Source organism: Thunnus albacares, chromosome 17 (assembly GCF_914725855.1).
Source record: "Thunnus albacares chromosome 17, fThuAlb1.1, whole genome shotgun sequence".
In the NCBI taxonomy this organism is placed as follows: domain Eukaryota; kingdom Metazoa; phylum Chordata; class Actinopteri; order Scombriformes; family Scombridae; genus Thunnus; species Thunnus albacares.
The window spans coordinates 28,548,134-28,564,006 of record NC_058122.1 but is presented as its reverse complement, the minus strand read 5'-3'; the positions used below and the strand labels follow the sequence as shown (position 1 = coordinate 28,564,006).

The window sequence follows — 15,873 nt, the reverse complement described above, 5'->3', positions numbered from 1 at the left end:
TAATTGAATGCTTCCATTCACATGATGGGTATCGAATGAAAAAAAAAGGTACCAGATGAAGTACTCTAGTGGTATTGGTATCATTTTAAGGGTACTGCTATTGGTACCAGTATCGTAATGCCCTAGTTGAGGGGGAGGGGTATTCAGTTGGTTGCAATCTGCAACCTCACCACTAGATGCCACTGAATCCTACACACTGGTCCTTTAAGTGTCTGTAATCAATATTTTTATCATACCAGTTTATTAAATGACAATGTAGTGATGAACCTACAGACAATTATCAAAATCTCTCTTTGTCTTTGCTCCTTTCTAATCCACATCATGATGTCTAATTTTCAAAATCCACACTAACAAGTCCTCCAAGTTAAACTGTCTTTGGTCCACACACTCCTCTGTCAGCATGAAGTCATTTTTTGTTTCAAAAATAAATTTGTTTTAGCATTAGTAGGTTCAGTAAGTACCCCACAACAACGTGAGATAACGTTCAAGTGACAGCACCCTCCAGCAGCCATAGTAATTATGACGGGTGCAGAGTGACAAAGTCCATGTTGGGAGGAGTGGGGAAGATGGACGGGTCAGTAAACATCAACCTTTACCAAGAGAGATCACTGTTCACTTCAACATTGGTTTATTTTAACTATTACTGCAGTCGTTCCCTGACAGTATCTCATTGTGTGTATCCTGGAGGTCTAATAACACTGTGTTCACTGTCAGTGTGTAATGTGTTGGTTGTGGCTCGTAGTGATGAACCTACAGAGAATTATCAGTGACTCTGCAGCTCCTCTCGGCTTTATGGAGCTTTATAGTGAGTTTCAGCTCATTGTTCATCTGTTCGGCTTCAACTTTACTGTTCTGGTTCACTCTCAGCGCTCTCATAGCGTCGTTTCAGGCCACAGCAGGCAGCTGTTTTCAGAGAAAAAGCTCTAAAAAGCCACTGTACACTACCTGCTCAGCACCAAACGGCGAACAGACACAGTTAGCTGTAGACTAGCTGGTGAACATAGTGGAGCATTTAGCAACTAAAGAGCCAGATATTTCCCTCAGGAGTTGGTAGAGAGTAAAAACAGAGCTAAAAGAGAGAGAATATTGGACTTACATTCACCAGGTGGACAGAAACACGACTCCACATGAATCGTTGTAACTGCTGGATGTGGAAATAAGCAACTGTTTGCTAACAAGTTCAACATATCAACTTAAAGGCTGATGATGTGTCAGTGTTGGTCACTTCTTGTTTCTCCTGAAAACTAAACGTCAGTTAATGCAGATTTAATCTCAACCATGTTAGATCACTGTAATGTACAGCAGCATGTTGCTGCCACCATGATGAACAATATTTGCTCAGTTCCTTGTTAGAATGAGAAAATGTTACATTATAATGAAATGGTTTTCTCATTATGATTATGATTATTTTCTCATTACATTAATAAAAACAACTCATTATGACGTGATACTTATTCACATTAAAACAAGTACATTTTCTTGTTATAATGAGAATAATTACTGGTTATAAGGAGAAAGGTGTCCTAAAAACAGCAGTACTGCTGTTTGTGAATGTTTGAATGAATTGATCAAGTTTTTCTGTCATTTAGGGCGATCACATATTGAATTAAACATAATTCTACTCTTTCTAAGGAACCAAGATGGAGTTGTTATCAGCTATTGTTTCTGAAAGCCGATGGGAAGTGTAAATATGTTATGAGAAAACTTGATCCTTATAATGACAGACGTGTTTTATTATAATGAAAACCATTGTCTTGATATGACAAGAACGTTTTTCATATTAAAAATAAGATGTTTTCACATTATAACAAGAGAAATGTGAGGTACATTTTTCACTACAGGTGGCAGTAACGCTCTCTTTGCTGGATGACACAAACAAACAACAGGAAGGCTCCACGTAAACAGAAAAACCATCACAATAATCCAGTACGTCAATCAATTTATTGGCTCCCAGTGCAATGCAGTATCACCTTCCATATGCACATTATGTGCTTATAATATAAAAAGGTATAAACTTGTATGTACTGTAATTATCTAAGTTAAGTTACACAAAACCATGAAGAGTTATAATGAATTTTGACAAAATGTGTCCTACTTCTAAAAACAACAGCAGAGTTCTTGATTTCTAAAAACAACTGTGTGACAGTGATGCTCTTATGTTGGAGGAAAATGTTGAGATTTCCTGTATTGTCTTGGTGAATTGTGGGTAACTTGCTGCACCTTTTTTCACTGTCCCTGTCCTGCTGTGTTTGTGCTGACAGAGCACAATCCCAACAATGCACCAGTTAGCGTCTACAAGTCCACGTTCTTCAGTAGGATAATGCAGATATTTATACTGATTATTATTATTATTATTCACAGATACTGATAAAATTGTGTTACTACTAATGTTAATTGTATTTATAGATTCTGTTTTTTTTAAACAATATGAACAGCTTCATCGTATAGTTTATTCCAATATAACAGTCCTGTAATAAATACCATGTCTGTGAATCTTTTGCACACTTTTATTTTTGGATATTGGATATTTTTTCTATGTTGTCAAGGAGACACCCATAAAATAAACCCACTCAATCAAATTTTAATGACAAATGTGACTTTTGGTGTAAATTTGCCTCTTATTTCCACTGAGAAAATACAGATAATCTGATGTACTGAGAATAGTTTTGCTAGTAAAAAAGAGACACTTCTTAGTGGATCAGCTGTTTATATGCAGTATTAAACTTTGAAAGTTAATGATACAGAACATTTTTCAAGTACCTCATTATTACGTGCTCAACGTTCAACATGAAGCAACTCAAGATTAAATTGACTAATTTTCGTACTTTGGTGTGACGTTTTCTCCACACCGGAGAAATTAGTTTTGGTGGCAACTGGCTCACTAATTAACTTTAATAATCTTTTATTCAGGGTCTTGGGTGACTGTTAGTCATCGCCGCTACTATTAAAGGGTAAATCCATACACATTTACATTATTATTCACAGCTGGCTAGCAATAATGACTTTTTGAAAGAATTCAGAAATGAGAATTACTTGATCAATGAATCGTTTAAGTCTCTTTTTTAAAAGCAAAACTACAAAAAAATCTACTGTTTCCAGCTTTTCAAATGTGATTATTTGCTGGTTTTCTTCATCTTCTATGATAGTAAACTGAATATCTTTGAGTTTTAGACTCTAAATCGGACATTTGAAGACGTCAAGTTGGGCTTTAGAAGATTGTTTCAGTTTTCTGATATTTTCTAGACTAAATGCTTTTCAGAAATTCAAAAAAAAAACAGGTACAGAGAACTCCATCCACCTGTGTTATATATATTTATTTTTATTGCTTATGTGTTATTGATTTCAATAAATACCACCTCTGTGAACGTTTTTTCCCCCACTTTTATTGACATATTTCAACACAATATAAGAGGCAGTTATGTTTTGTATTGCTTTTCATTTTGAAAGTCTTCACTGGAAACATGCAGTATGATGTTGGACCACAGACTGTACTCGCTGCCCTCCAGTGGTCACAGGGAGCAACTGCAACACTACACGGTATGTTCTGATAACAGCAGTTAAAAGATCCCCTTCAGACATGTTTTAAGATACAGGTAAAATACTCTTTGAATAATAATTTGTGTCTGATATCATTTTTTCCACAAAAAAAAAAAAAAATTACCATGGAGGATGGCCATTTTAAGGATTTTTAAAATCCTTAAAATGGCATCTACTCCTTCTCCCTCATTAAAAATTCCAGAATCTATGAATATGTAAGTGTATTTAAATTCTAAAGTTTTCCTGCTGGACACAAGATGTCTGCTCTCTGTCTCATCGTTCTCGAGTGATCACAGTTCGAGTGTTCAACTCCACATTGAGAATAACACAGATATTTATACAGATTAATATGATCAAATAAGATATTAAAATAAACTTTATCAAACCATGTGCGATGCATTCAAAGGTGATCGTGTTGTTTATTAAAATAACTTGTTACAGTACAGTCAGTGATGTTACTGTTGTTTGTAATAATCGCACTAATAATTAATACATTTTAAACATATACATATGTATTAACACTAACATAATAATAATAATGACAACAACAATAATAATAGTAATAATAATAATAATAATTGAACATTCATATAGCACTTTTTGAGAGTCACAAGGCGATAAAAACAACATAAATTAGAAAAAGTAAAGACAATAAAATAAACAATTAAGCAGTGCTAAAAAGATCCAGAATAAATATAATCATAAAATATTAAAGTAAAAACAAATATTGTGTATGTCCACATATCCATAAAATCCTACATATACATGTAGAAGTATATAGATAAATACACACACAGGTGTACACATATATATCTTCCTACACATACTACATGACACATACACACATTTATGCGTGTGTACAAATACGCAAAACATTTGAGCATTATAAGGATTATGCCATCCTAAAAAATAAAGTTTTTAAATGCTTTTTAAAAGTTGACACAGATGTTGATCAGTAATCCAGATGTTGTGGTCCCGCTGGTCACTAAATCAGATCTGAGGACAGCATGAAGTGACTTATTAGACAATCTAAAGACTACGTTCAGGCTCATAGGATGTTAAGAAGCACATTATATATTCTGAGGCTATTAAAAGTAATAACATCTTAAAATCAGTTCTAAAAGGTAAAAGGAAGCCAGTGTGATGATGCTAGGCCGTGTGTAATGTGGTTCCTTTTTGTTAATACACATTAAGCATCTGTCAGACATTAACAAACATGACAAGAATACCTTTATTCACACTCCTGAAGAATAATAACAACTGGTATAAATATCTGTATTTTTCCACTGAAGAATGAGGAATTTTAGACCAACTGGCGTGAACTTGTTTGATTTTTTGTTTCTTATGCTTGATATATTTTTTTCTTTTTACACTTTGTGTTATGATTCACTGCCTCACCTTTTATTCCTGTATCTTTGTTTTTATTGTTTCATTTTTGTGTAAAGCTCTTTGTAATGCTGGTTTTGAGAATTGATATACAAATAAACTTTATTGTTAATATTGGTTTCAATATTTTAACCTAAAAGGTTCATTGTTCCTCCTTTCATCTGGCTTGTGTTATATTATTTAACCTATTTTGGTTTAAGATAAGAAAAACATGTCAAATTTAACTAAATAAAATCACTGATGCAGTGATTTCGAGGAATCAAAATATCCAGACTTCACAATTCTTGGCTGACAATGAACAAATATGTCTAAAATGCTACATTTTGCTGATAATGTGTTTTAAGTAAAAGCCAGATAGATATATAATATGTGCCTTTTTTGGGCAAAATTCATTTTTCGCATTTTTAGCAAGCAGGTAGCTCTGGGTCTGAAACTGAAGCCAAGGAGGGAGTGCCTTAAACCTGCATTCTCTCTAATGGCCAGCAGGGGGCGACTCACTAACTGCAAAAAGAAGTCTGATTGTATAGAAATCTTTGAGAAAATGACTCTACGTCTCACTTGATTTATTACCTCAAAGTCCCAAGAACAGCGTTTTCCCCCACACACGATCATGGAAAAAAGAGCGGCTGTAAAATGGCGGATACATTTTTTTGAGCATCACAAAAGGACTTGAAATGATTCGTTTCACCATCAGATAACATTTGAAAATTCTAGAAGAGCCGCATAATTAAATTGCTTTATCCCCATTCAAGTTAGTCAGAGGGATAAATTGGAAGTTAGCTGGCCTAGCCAGCGGAGGTATCTGGAGTCCAGAGTGCATGCTCTATGGGTGCATTGAGGCCATAGAGCATGCACACCAGCGGAAGTCTCTTTATGTTTTCATGCTGGTAATTTCTTTAAGGTGGGAAGTGGCTTTGCTGGCTTCATGTGCCACTGAGCAACTCTCTTAGGAATGAACAGGGCCTCCAACACTGTATACAGTTCTCTTAAGACATCCGTGTATTACCTCAGTGAACACTTTCCTAATGAGTTTATGGTCTCAATCACTAGTTTCAAGTCTTCTTCGATACAGCATGATGTTCATTTTGTAAATTACGGTCCCATTTAGAGTAAAACAGAAGATAAAGCAGCAGCAGATTCACAGAGTATAGACTTAGCCGTCACTATTTCAGAGTGTTTTCAGTTCATTAAAGTTGATTGTAACATTTTGGTCGCCTAAAAAAAGTCTTGTTCAACGTTTGGTTGAACTAAAAGACCCTCTAAGGAGTCGGCTGTTCAGTTTTTCCGGTAAGTGCGTTTTGTTTTAGCCTGTTAGCTAGCCAAGATTGGTATGCCAATTAACATAACAGTTAACATGAATTACGGATGCACCTTGCTAACCAAGCTAGCAGCTAGCGTTTGGGTCACCTCCACCCTCTCATCCAAATATGGTCACTCCTGGTTCCAAAAAACCAAGATGGTGACAGTCAAAATGCCAAACTTGCACCTTCAAAATGGTAGGCTAATTCTTTTCTTCCTAGGATGGTGAAGTCATGACCTGCCCTACTCTGCCTCTGATTAGCTAGTACTCGTTGGCTTCCTTGGTTGGGTTACTCAGGTTTAGGCGTGAGGAGCATAGACGGAAATATGGAATAGAAATATGGACGTTGTTACCGTGACGTCACCCGTTGGTTTCTGAAGAGCGGTTTTGAAGCTCAAAGTGAGCCACTCCGGTCGTCGCCATCTTGGCAGTGTGTGACGCTGCCTAACTCCCAGCCAATCAAAAATGGGCAAAGAGGCGGCCCGAATGGCTGAAACAAGCCACCTAGCGTCTGGCAGACCTGTCAGTCAAAGCAGCCATGTCCTTCATTATGCAGAACTTTACGGCTTAATAAAATTTAAACGGGTGAATTATAAAAAAATTCACCCCGTACAGTTGTCATGAAAGGGGAAATTAGCTACAGAGACCTAAATCGTTTTTTGTACCAGGCTGTGAACATGTTTATTTCTGCTGTAAAGTTGGGCATTTTAACATGGGGGTCTGTGGTGATTTACTCGCTTTTAGAGCCTCAAGTGGCCATTCAAGGAACTGCAGATTTTGGCACTTCCGCATTGGCTTCATTTTACAGCCCCAGTGGTTGCCGCTTGGTGAGGAGTGAGACTGGTTAGGGTAAGGGTAAGAACATCAAAGTACGCCAATCAGAGACAGAGCAGGGCGGGTCAAAAAAAAATATCGTAAATGGTAGTTCACAAACCAGTAGTTTGACGTGACGGTGGCTACGTCCATTATTTTTTTTACAGTCGATGTTTGGTTTTTTTTTAGATTTTTTTAAACGACACTTTTATGTTGAAGCACAAAAGAGAAGAAAGGTTTCCGGTTTCGTTTGTTGTTGTCTTGTTCTGTTTCCGGTGTGGATGCAGCCGCAGCTGTTTATGGTTCCAAAATGACCAAACTGCAGCTGCTGAACGCCTACCTGACGGAGCGGCTGACGGCGGTGGTGAAGGAGATCTTAGACGTAGTGGAGGACACGGTGACCGAGTACCGGGAGGAGACCGCCAGAACCAAGCGGGAGAACGAGAGCCTGCGGAGGCAGCTGCGGGACATCCTGCTGCTGGAGGCCGAGACTGAGTGGCTGAGTAAGGGCCGAGCTAGCTGGTTAGCACCGAGGCGAGCCCGGAGAAAACGATGCTCCAAACTGCGCTGAAAATCTGTCCGGTTAAATCGTTTAGAGGAATTTAACGTTAAATCACGCTGTAATACATATTTAAAAGGTTTTCGGTGTAGTTAAAGAGTAAGGTTTAAATTCGGCACCGTAAGAGAAACCCAGTCGGTCGAAATTTTATGACATATGAGTCTTTTGGTGTCAGTTTGCCTGTCACTTCCTCTTTTCCTCCACCAAAGAAGCGCCGACATAAATAATCATCTCATGTACTGTGAATAGATTTCGCCATTGAAAGACTGAGATGCTTCTTTGTGGATCAGCTGTCTATATGTCCTGTTTATCTCTGAAAGTTATTGATACAGAAAATTTACCAAGTACCCAGTTTTTATATGATCTATGTTTAACATGAAACAACACGACATTAAATTAACAGATTTTCGCATGGAGTCTGGTATGACGTTTTCCCCTCTTAGGAGAAATAGTTCTGGTGGTTAAGGTGATGGGATGAGAAAAGGTGAAATTCGGTACAGGGGAGTTCAAAGTGGGCGGTGTCACGTGTCCACGGTGGGCGTGGCCTGTAGTACATTACGTTCAGTATCAACGAGCAATAAAACACTTGAAAGTCAACATGTGAAAGTCGAAAATCAACCCTAAAATTTATTGCTTTTGTTCATAAAGTCAACTGTCTGTCATTGGGAAAAAGAAACACAATGACTGTGTTGTATATAACAGTGTGTTAATCATTATCCGTTAGGGCTTCATGTCAGCGATGAATGGTTTAATTACCCTCCATAAATGTTTTAATTCAACGCTTTGCTGCTATGCATAGTTCTTTAGTAAATTGCTGCACTACTGTACACGACTAAAAAAAACTACAAGAGCCATAATTCATGTAGGTCAACAGTGCCCGTCTGTGGGCAACATCAAAAGAATGTTTCACCGTCTCACTCAGTATTTAATGTTTTATTAGCCTAAAACTAATCAAAACTCTGGTTTAGTCTAATTTTCAGGACAAACAGGACAGGATTCGAGATTCGGGACAATTGCTCGTAATACGGGACTGTCCCAATCATTCGAAACATCTGGTCACCTTATTTTGGGGCAACTGGTTAACTAACTAACTTAAATAATCTTTTATTCAGAGTCTTGAGTGACAGTCCATTGTCTCTGTTTACATTAAAGGGTAAATCTATACACATTTATGTTATTCATAGCTGTTCAGTCATAACTACTTTGTGAATGAATAGAAAGATTAGCTCTTCAGGAACTCCGTCCATTTCTAGCTGAAAGTAGACCACTGAGGCGGTTTAGCTACTTTTAGTTTGCTGGTTCAAAGCATGTTGGTCTAAATTTAAAGGTACTTTAAAGGTAATGTAATGGGTAACATTTAGAGATGAAATAATTAGACACTTAGACAGTTAGTTGATCAACAGAATATTAATTGGCAACTATTTTGTTAATCAATCAATTATTTAGGTTTTCTTTTTTTGCAAAAATGTGAAACAAAAATCACATTTTCCAACTTCTGAAATGTGAATATTTGCTGATCTTCATCATCTTTGCAGCAGTAAACTGAATATTTTGAGTTTGAGACCATAAATCGTCACATTGGGCTTTAGAAGATTGTGAGTGTTTTTGACATTTTGTAGTCTAAATGATCTTTTCATCAGACAATGAAAATAAGTGTCGGTTGCTTTCACCTCTTAAACTTACTCCAAGAAAGTGTCAAATGACTGCTAGTGTGTTTTTTTTCTGTTCTTGTGTTGACTTGTAGTATTGTCCTCTGTTGTTCCAGGATCCACTAGGTCCGGTCTTAGTTTCGCAGCTCCTGAGCAGCAGCCCAGTGATCCGGAGCTGAGGTCCTGCTCAGAGGAGCCAGACTCCACCTTGAACCAGACCAGACAGCCTCCAGCCAGTCAGACACATGAGCAGGTGCTGTCGGTCCAGTTACTGTCGGTCCAGAGTGAGACTTCTCTGCCGGGCGACAAGAAGCCAGCTGAGTCCTGGGAGTCGGTGCTGAAGCCTGACCTGCAGCCAGAGGCGTTCAGGAAAGCTTCCCCTCTTCCTTCTCTCTCCACCCTGAACACGTCCTCTGCTGCGGTCCCTAAAATCCACGTTGAGGTTCCAGCGCTCAGAGAGGAGCCGCGGGCCCCGGCTCCTGCTCGCATCAAAACTGAACCTGAGGAATACAAAGTGACTGAACCGGAAGATCACACAGAGTCTCTGACAGCGAACGCACACACCCGCGTTTCCCTGGAGGAGTCGAGTTTCAGAGCAGAAGCAGACAGAGCGGTGGTGCTGCGTGTTGACCGACATGATCACAACAAGAAGAGCTCTCAGGAGACGTCTGATGACGGCGCAGTCGCCGGTTACGTCCCCGAGCTCGTTCATCGCTGTCCCCGCTGCGGCGAAGCGTTCGGCCAGGCCAGCAGTCTCCGCCTCCACCTGGAGCAGAAGCGAAAGACCTACGCCTGCGACTGGTGCTGCAAGTCCTTCGCACAGTCGGCTGACCTGCGGCGCCACCTGCGCACGCACACAGGCGAGCGGCCGCACCGCTGCACCTTCTGCTCCAAGAGCTTCAGCCAGAGAGGAAACCTGCGGCGACACCTGCGCATCCACACAGGCGAGCGGCCGTACAGCTGCCCGTACTGCTGCCGCACCTTCAGCGACGGAGACACCATGAAGAAGCACAAACGCACGCACTCAGGAGAGAAGCCGTACCGCTGCGTCCAGTGCTCCAAAACATTCACCAGCGCCAGCGGCCTGCAGATCCACCTAAAGAAAGACATGTGCTTTGTGGCTAACGCGTGATTGGACGGGTCAGAAGAGAGAGAGAGAGAGGCTGCAGCGAGGTCGAGTCTGCACAGAGAAGAAACATGTGTTTTAATGAACAGATGTGAGTGTTCAGGTGAGGCTGCATCCTTGCAAGCCAGCAGGTAACAAACATGTTTTTCTTAAATCTGAAGGTCTTTACAAACCAAATCGTTGCGTCTGATCAGGTTCAAATCATCCAGCTTTTTTAAGAGTTGGAAGAATTAGTCAGCTTATTTACTTAAAGTGGCTATTTATCTATTTTAATAAACCTAACGTCTGAGCTGTCAGTGTTAAGTGTTGGTTGTGTCTTGTAGTGATGAATGGAGCTTTATAGTGAGTTTCAGCTCATTGTTTATCTGTCCGGCTGCAACTTTTACTGTTCTGGTTCACTCTCAGCGCTCTCATAGCGCCGTTTTTGGGCCGCAGCAGGCAGCTGTTTACAGAGAAAAAGCTGTAAAAAGCCGCTGTACACTACCTGCTCAGTTAGCTGTAGACTAGCTGGTGAACATAGTGGAGCATTTAGCAGCTAAAGAGCCAGATATTTCCCTCAGGAGTTGGTAGAGAGTAAAAACAGAACTAAAAGAGAGTGAATATTGGACAGAAACACGACTCCACATGAATGATAATGTTGCTCCGTAACTGCTGGATGTTTTCAGTTATCAAAATTGAACTCATTAAAAAAAAAACCTGTAACGTCTTAAGATCTCAGATTTGAACCTGTAAAGATGCAATCATTTGGCCCGTAAAGATGCAAAGAGAACTCAGCAGTGTTTAGGAGGTCATTGATTAACGAGGAGTCCATTTACATCTTTGCTGACTTCCTCTCTCTCCTCCCGCTGAGCGTCTATAGAGCACTTTGTGTTTTTTCTGAGGGGGACATGATGAAGTTTTGGTTTCAAGGCAGCTACACAGCCTTCATATTTATTTATCTATTTATTTTTCTGTCTTGATTTTTGATTGTAAGCAAATATTGCCAGAAAGAGTCTCCTGCAGAGGATTGATCACAGGGTCTTCACCCAAAAAAAAGAGACAAAAGATGGCTTCAGATTGTTCATTTTATTCAGTTTTGGACTGAAAGTGGAGTCTACATTTCTCTGCTCTCGCTGGAAGAGGGTTTATTTTCAAATTTGGACCAGAAATGTGAAGTTTGGAGTAGCTGGCATCAACACATCTACTGTAAACCAGAATCCAGACCAACCCAGACAGTGATGAATTCAAATTATGAGCTTATACTTTAAAGTCCAACTGAAATTAAGATTGTTTATCTTTTACAGCAACATATCCGCTCTGTGAATCACTTGTCCTGTGTTCTCCTTTAAGAAAAAAAAAGAAACCAAAAGTGAGAAAGTTGTATTTTTAATTCCCCTAGATTCACATTATTTTGATTAAATACCGTTTCATCATCTGCTTACGCATCCGCAAAGTTTCGCCATGTGTCGAGAAAGTTTTCTCCTTTTAAAACAAGAAAAGCAACACGTTGTAATATTGTGAAAAGCAGCCATTTTTGGGTTAAGATGCATTGATTGCAATCAACGGAAGGAAGCAGCTCAGTCAGATAACATTAAAGGATGCTCCTGATGGTATCCTTCCCTGTCTGTTGATGCTTGTGCTTGTTGTTGTTTGTTGTTGTCATTGTTTTTCTGCTGTCCCCCCTCCCCCTTCCCCTCTCTCTTTCTCTCTCTCAACCCAACCGGTCAAAGCAGATGGCCGCCCACCAAGAGCCGGGGTCTGCTTGAGGTTTCTACCCGTTAAAGGGGAGTTTTTCCTTACCGCTGTCGCCAAGTGCTTGCTCATGGGGGAACTGTTGGGTCTCTGTAAATTAAAGAGTACGGTCTTGACCTGCTCTATGTGAAAAGTGCCTTGAGATGACTTCTGTTGTGATATGGCGCTATATAAATAAAGATTGATTGATTGATTGATTGATTAAAGCTGTGAGCAGCATTGAGCAGGTTTCAGGCTTCACGAAGGTGAGTCACTTTGTCACTCCTAGTTTAATTCTGTTTAAGGAAGTGAGACCAATCACACACTTGTTTCACCATCACAAAGCCTGCAGCATTTCAATTTTGATCTTGCTCATTTATCATAAAAATGTGTATCTCAGTCCCCCAACGCTGTATACAGAATCCAAAAAGTTCTATTTATATTACTGTTTGGTAAAAAATCCATCACGGTGGACTTTTATGGTCCGAGAGGCTTTTCTGTAGAGCAGATTGAGCCGCACTTGTGTGTCAAATTTCAAGTCAAACAGACTTACAGTGTGAGGGGCGTGGCCTTTCCAAAACTGAATTTTTGGCATAGACTGTATAAAAATATGGACGTAGTTACCGTGACGTCACCCGTTGGTTTCTGAAGAGCGGTTTTGAAGCTCAAAGTGAGCCGCTACGGCCGTCGCCATCTTGGCAGTGCGTGACGCTGCCTAACTCCCAGCCAATCAAAAATGGGCAAAGAGGCGGGGCCGAATGGCTGAAACAAGCCACCTAGCGGCTGGCGGACCTGTCACTCAAAGCAGCCATGTCCTTCATTATGCAGAACTTTACGGCTTAATAAAACCTAAACGGGTGAGTTATAAAAAAAAAAATTCACCCCGGACAGTTGTCATGAAAGAGGAAATTAACTACAGAGACCAAAACCGTTGTTTGTACCAGACTGTAAACAAGTTTATTTCTGCTGTAAAGTTGGACATTTTAACATGGGGGTCTGTGGGGATTGACTCGCTTTTGGAGCCTCAAGTGGCCGTTCGAGGAACTGCAGTTTTTGGCTTCATTCTACAGCCTCTGAGGTTGCTGTTTGATTTTTGGGGCTTTAAGTACAGCGCCACCATCTGGCTGATCGGCTTCATACACATCATTTCCAGTTATTGGGCCAAGTTTCATGGTTTTCGATCATTCCAGCTCACAGCAATTTGAGCAAATGCAGCAGAAAAATAATAATAATAATAAACTGGCATAAACATAGAAGGGTTCTAACACCTTCGGGTTTGAGCCCTAATTCTATATAAGTTATACAGCACATTGTTGCTCTTCGTGTGCTCAAGACCTCATGAAGAAGTTATGATAACAGCAACTGGACCTCTTGTTATGACAAATGACAAAAGACAGGTAGAAACAGGGTTTTAAAGAGGAGCCTTCATCATAGTCTTCCAGGGGAGATAATGACAGCGTCACTATGTTTCACTCGCTGTTGATGGAAAAACTGCTAAAAATAACTGCTTTCCACTTTCTGATCGTTACGTGCTGATGGATATGTGTGTTACCATGGTTACATATCTGCGTCTCATATACTGATCAACTCATGGTCAGTTCATGTCCAGAATGTGGATTAATAGTGCTTTAGATTGATAAGATGAAATATCTGTCATTAAAAATCCTGGTTGGCCTGTTTGTCACAGTAAAGGTACCTGCTATTATGAGAACAACATTATCATCATAACAAATTTTGATTGATGAGGAAATACTTTTTATGGAGATAATAAGGCAATATGTTTTCTGTTTTCCATAATCTGCTTACATAGCTGGAGTCCTTATTCTGATACAGCAAATCAAAATCTTGCATAAAGTCATAACGTGGCGTTTTATCGTTGGTAGAGCAGACGGTCACACTGAGCCTGATAGCATCCTGCTACACAACACAAGAGCCACAGACTCTGAACAACAACCCACATTAGCTTTCCTGATGAAGTTTCCTTCTTATCTAACTTACAGACATGAACACACATCTCGTCCTGCAGCTTAGCTTGTTGAACGAGCCACCAAACAACACACACACACAGGCTAACATAAGTTAGCAGGCTAGATAGCTAACTAGCTGCTCAGCTCAGACCCATTAGATGCTCGTTCAGCCTGATCCCCCCCCAGGTGAGACAATAAGTAGCATTTCAGAGACTTTTCTTCATTCTAATGATACAAAACTATCATCAATACATTTAAAAACATAATTGTTGACTACAAAGAGGGACGATTAAACGTGATTTCAGTCAGACTTAAAGGTTAAGGATAAATCATGATTACGGTTCATAAAAACAGCAAAATTACAGGTTTGTGACTCCTGTAAGGAACGTGCTACATGCCAATTCATCACCTCAACTTCTTCACCCTAATTCTCACCGAACATCGACTCTGAACGCACATCGTGAGCTGCAGAATCATCCAATATTGACGTACTTTAATTCCCCAGGGATGATTACAACGAGTTTACAATAATAAACAGAGAAAAGCAGCAAATCCTGACATTTTGAGAAGCAGGAAACAGTGTTTGGCATTTTTACTGCATTCTAATAATACAAAACTATTAACAATACATTAAAAAAAAACATGCTGACATTATTTTTGACTGCCGAGGGGTCATTAAATGTAATTTCAGTTGGACTTTAATACTGTTTTAAATGCCAGTGGGTTGACAGGTTTCGAATGAGCCCAAAAGTTGATTTTTTGAAAGATGTAAATGTTTCAAAAAAAAGAATAAACCCTCCTGCTCAGGCGACAGGTGTTTTGTTTGTCTGGTTATTGATTGACCACAGAAGTATAGCTTGTTCTGACTCCGCTCTGTTTCTGTGGTCTGGTTTCACAGATGTAATTGCAGTCATGACTTAACAAGCATCACATCAGTAAATGGACTGTTGAGCTGCACATTTACTGTTCTCAATGATACTGAAAATGAACTAATGAGAAGAGACATCCTGCTTTGTGACAGACCGGTTTCTGCAATACTAAAAATAGAATATATTATTTATTTTCTTTTTTTTTTCTATCCGTGTTAGAAGAGGTTTGTCTGATCTCACTCCTGGAAGACATCTGATTGTAAATCATGATCTGCAGATTTATATGCCGTGATTCACAGGAAGCAAGAATAAATATTTTGTCAGCTGTGAAGCGTTCAAGCAGACAAACAGTAACAGGAGTGACTGTGTGAATGTGAGTAGATCGTCTCTGCAGCCTTATTTTCTCTGTGTGATTATCAGTATTTTGTATCGATGTGAAACATCTTTGTTTTTTAGGCAAAATAAATGTTCAGTGAAACTGTCCTTTGCTTCTAAAAATGTTGATTGACTCACTTAAACTGCAAACTCTTTACTTCAGTATAAAATGGAACAAACAGCACACGTCTCTGGTCAGTGATTTGATTTTTTGCTTTTTTAGTTGACCTTTCATTTCAAGTTTATTTGCAATGTTTTATTTTTATTAACTGATTCATAATTTTGTCTACAAATTTCTTTGATCCACAGCAAACTTTTTTGACAAATCTGTTTTTTTTTTAAATTATAAAAAGTCTAACACTTCATAATGTTTGGAGGCTCAGAGCTGTGATCCTTTTCTGTGTTCGATGTCTCACCTCAACGCCTTCTGTCCTGGAAATCACCTTTTTAAATTTTATTGATTTTTTTTTTTCTTTATTGAAGATATGAGAAAATAAAAACTGGTGGACGGACAAAACCAGGCTAAATAACTAATTTCTACAGTTTGTTTTAGCTTATATAATCTCTGATTTCACCTGATTG

General features: G+C 39.3%; 1 protein-coding gene across 1 annotated transcript; it reads left to right on the top strand.

Moving 5' to 3' along the window:
* The first annotated feature begins 7,068 nt into the window (after positions 1 to 7,068).
* On the top strand, positions 7,069 to 10,776 carry LOC122967654 (zinc finger protein 358-like). The gene is made up of 2 exons (XM_044332407.1): positions 7,069 to 7,539; positions 9,361 to 10,776. The coding sequence occupies exons 1-2, from the start codon at positions 7,347 to 7,349 to the stop codon at positions 10,374 to 10,376; spliced, it is 1,209 nt and encodes a 402-aa protein (XP_044188342.1). The 5' UTR covers positions 7,069 to 7,346; the 3' UTR covers positions 10,377 to 10,776.
* The last annotated feature ends 5,097 nt before the right edge of the window (positions 10,777 to 15,873 follow it).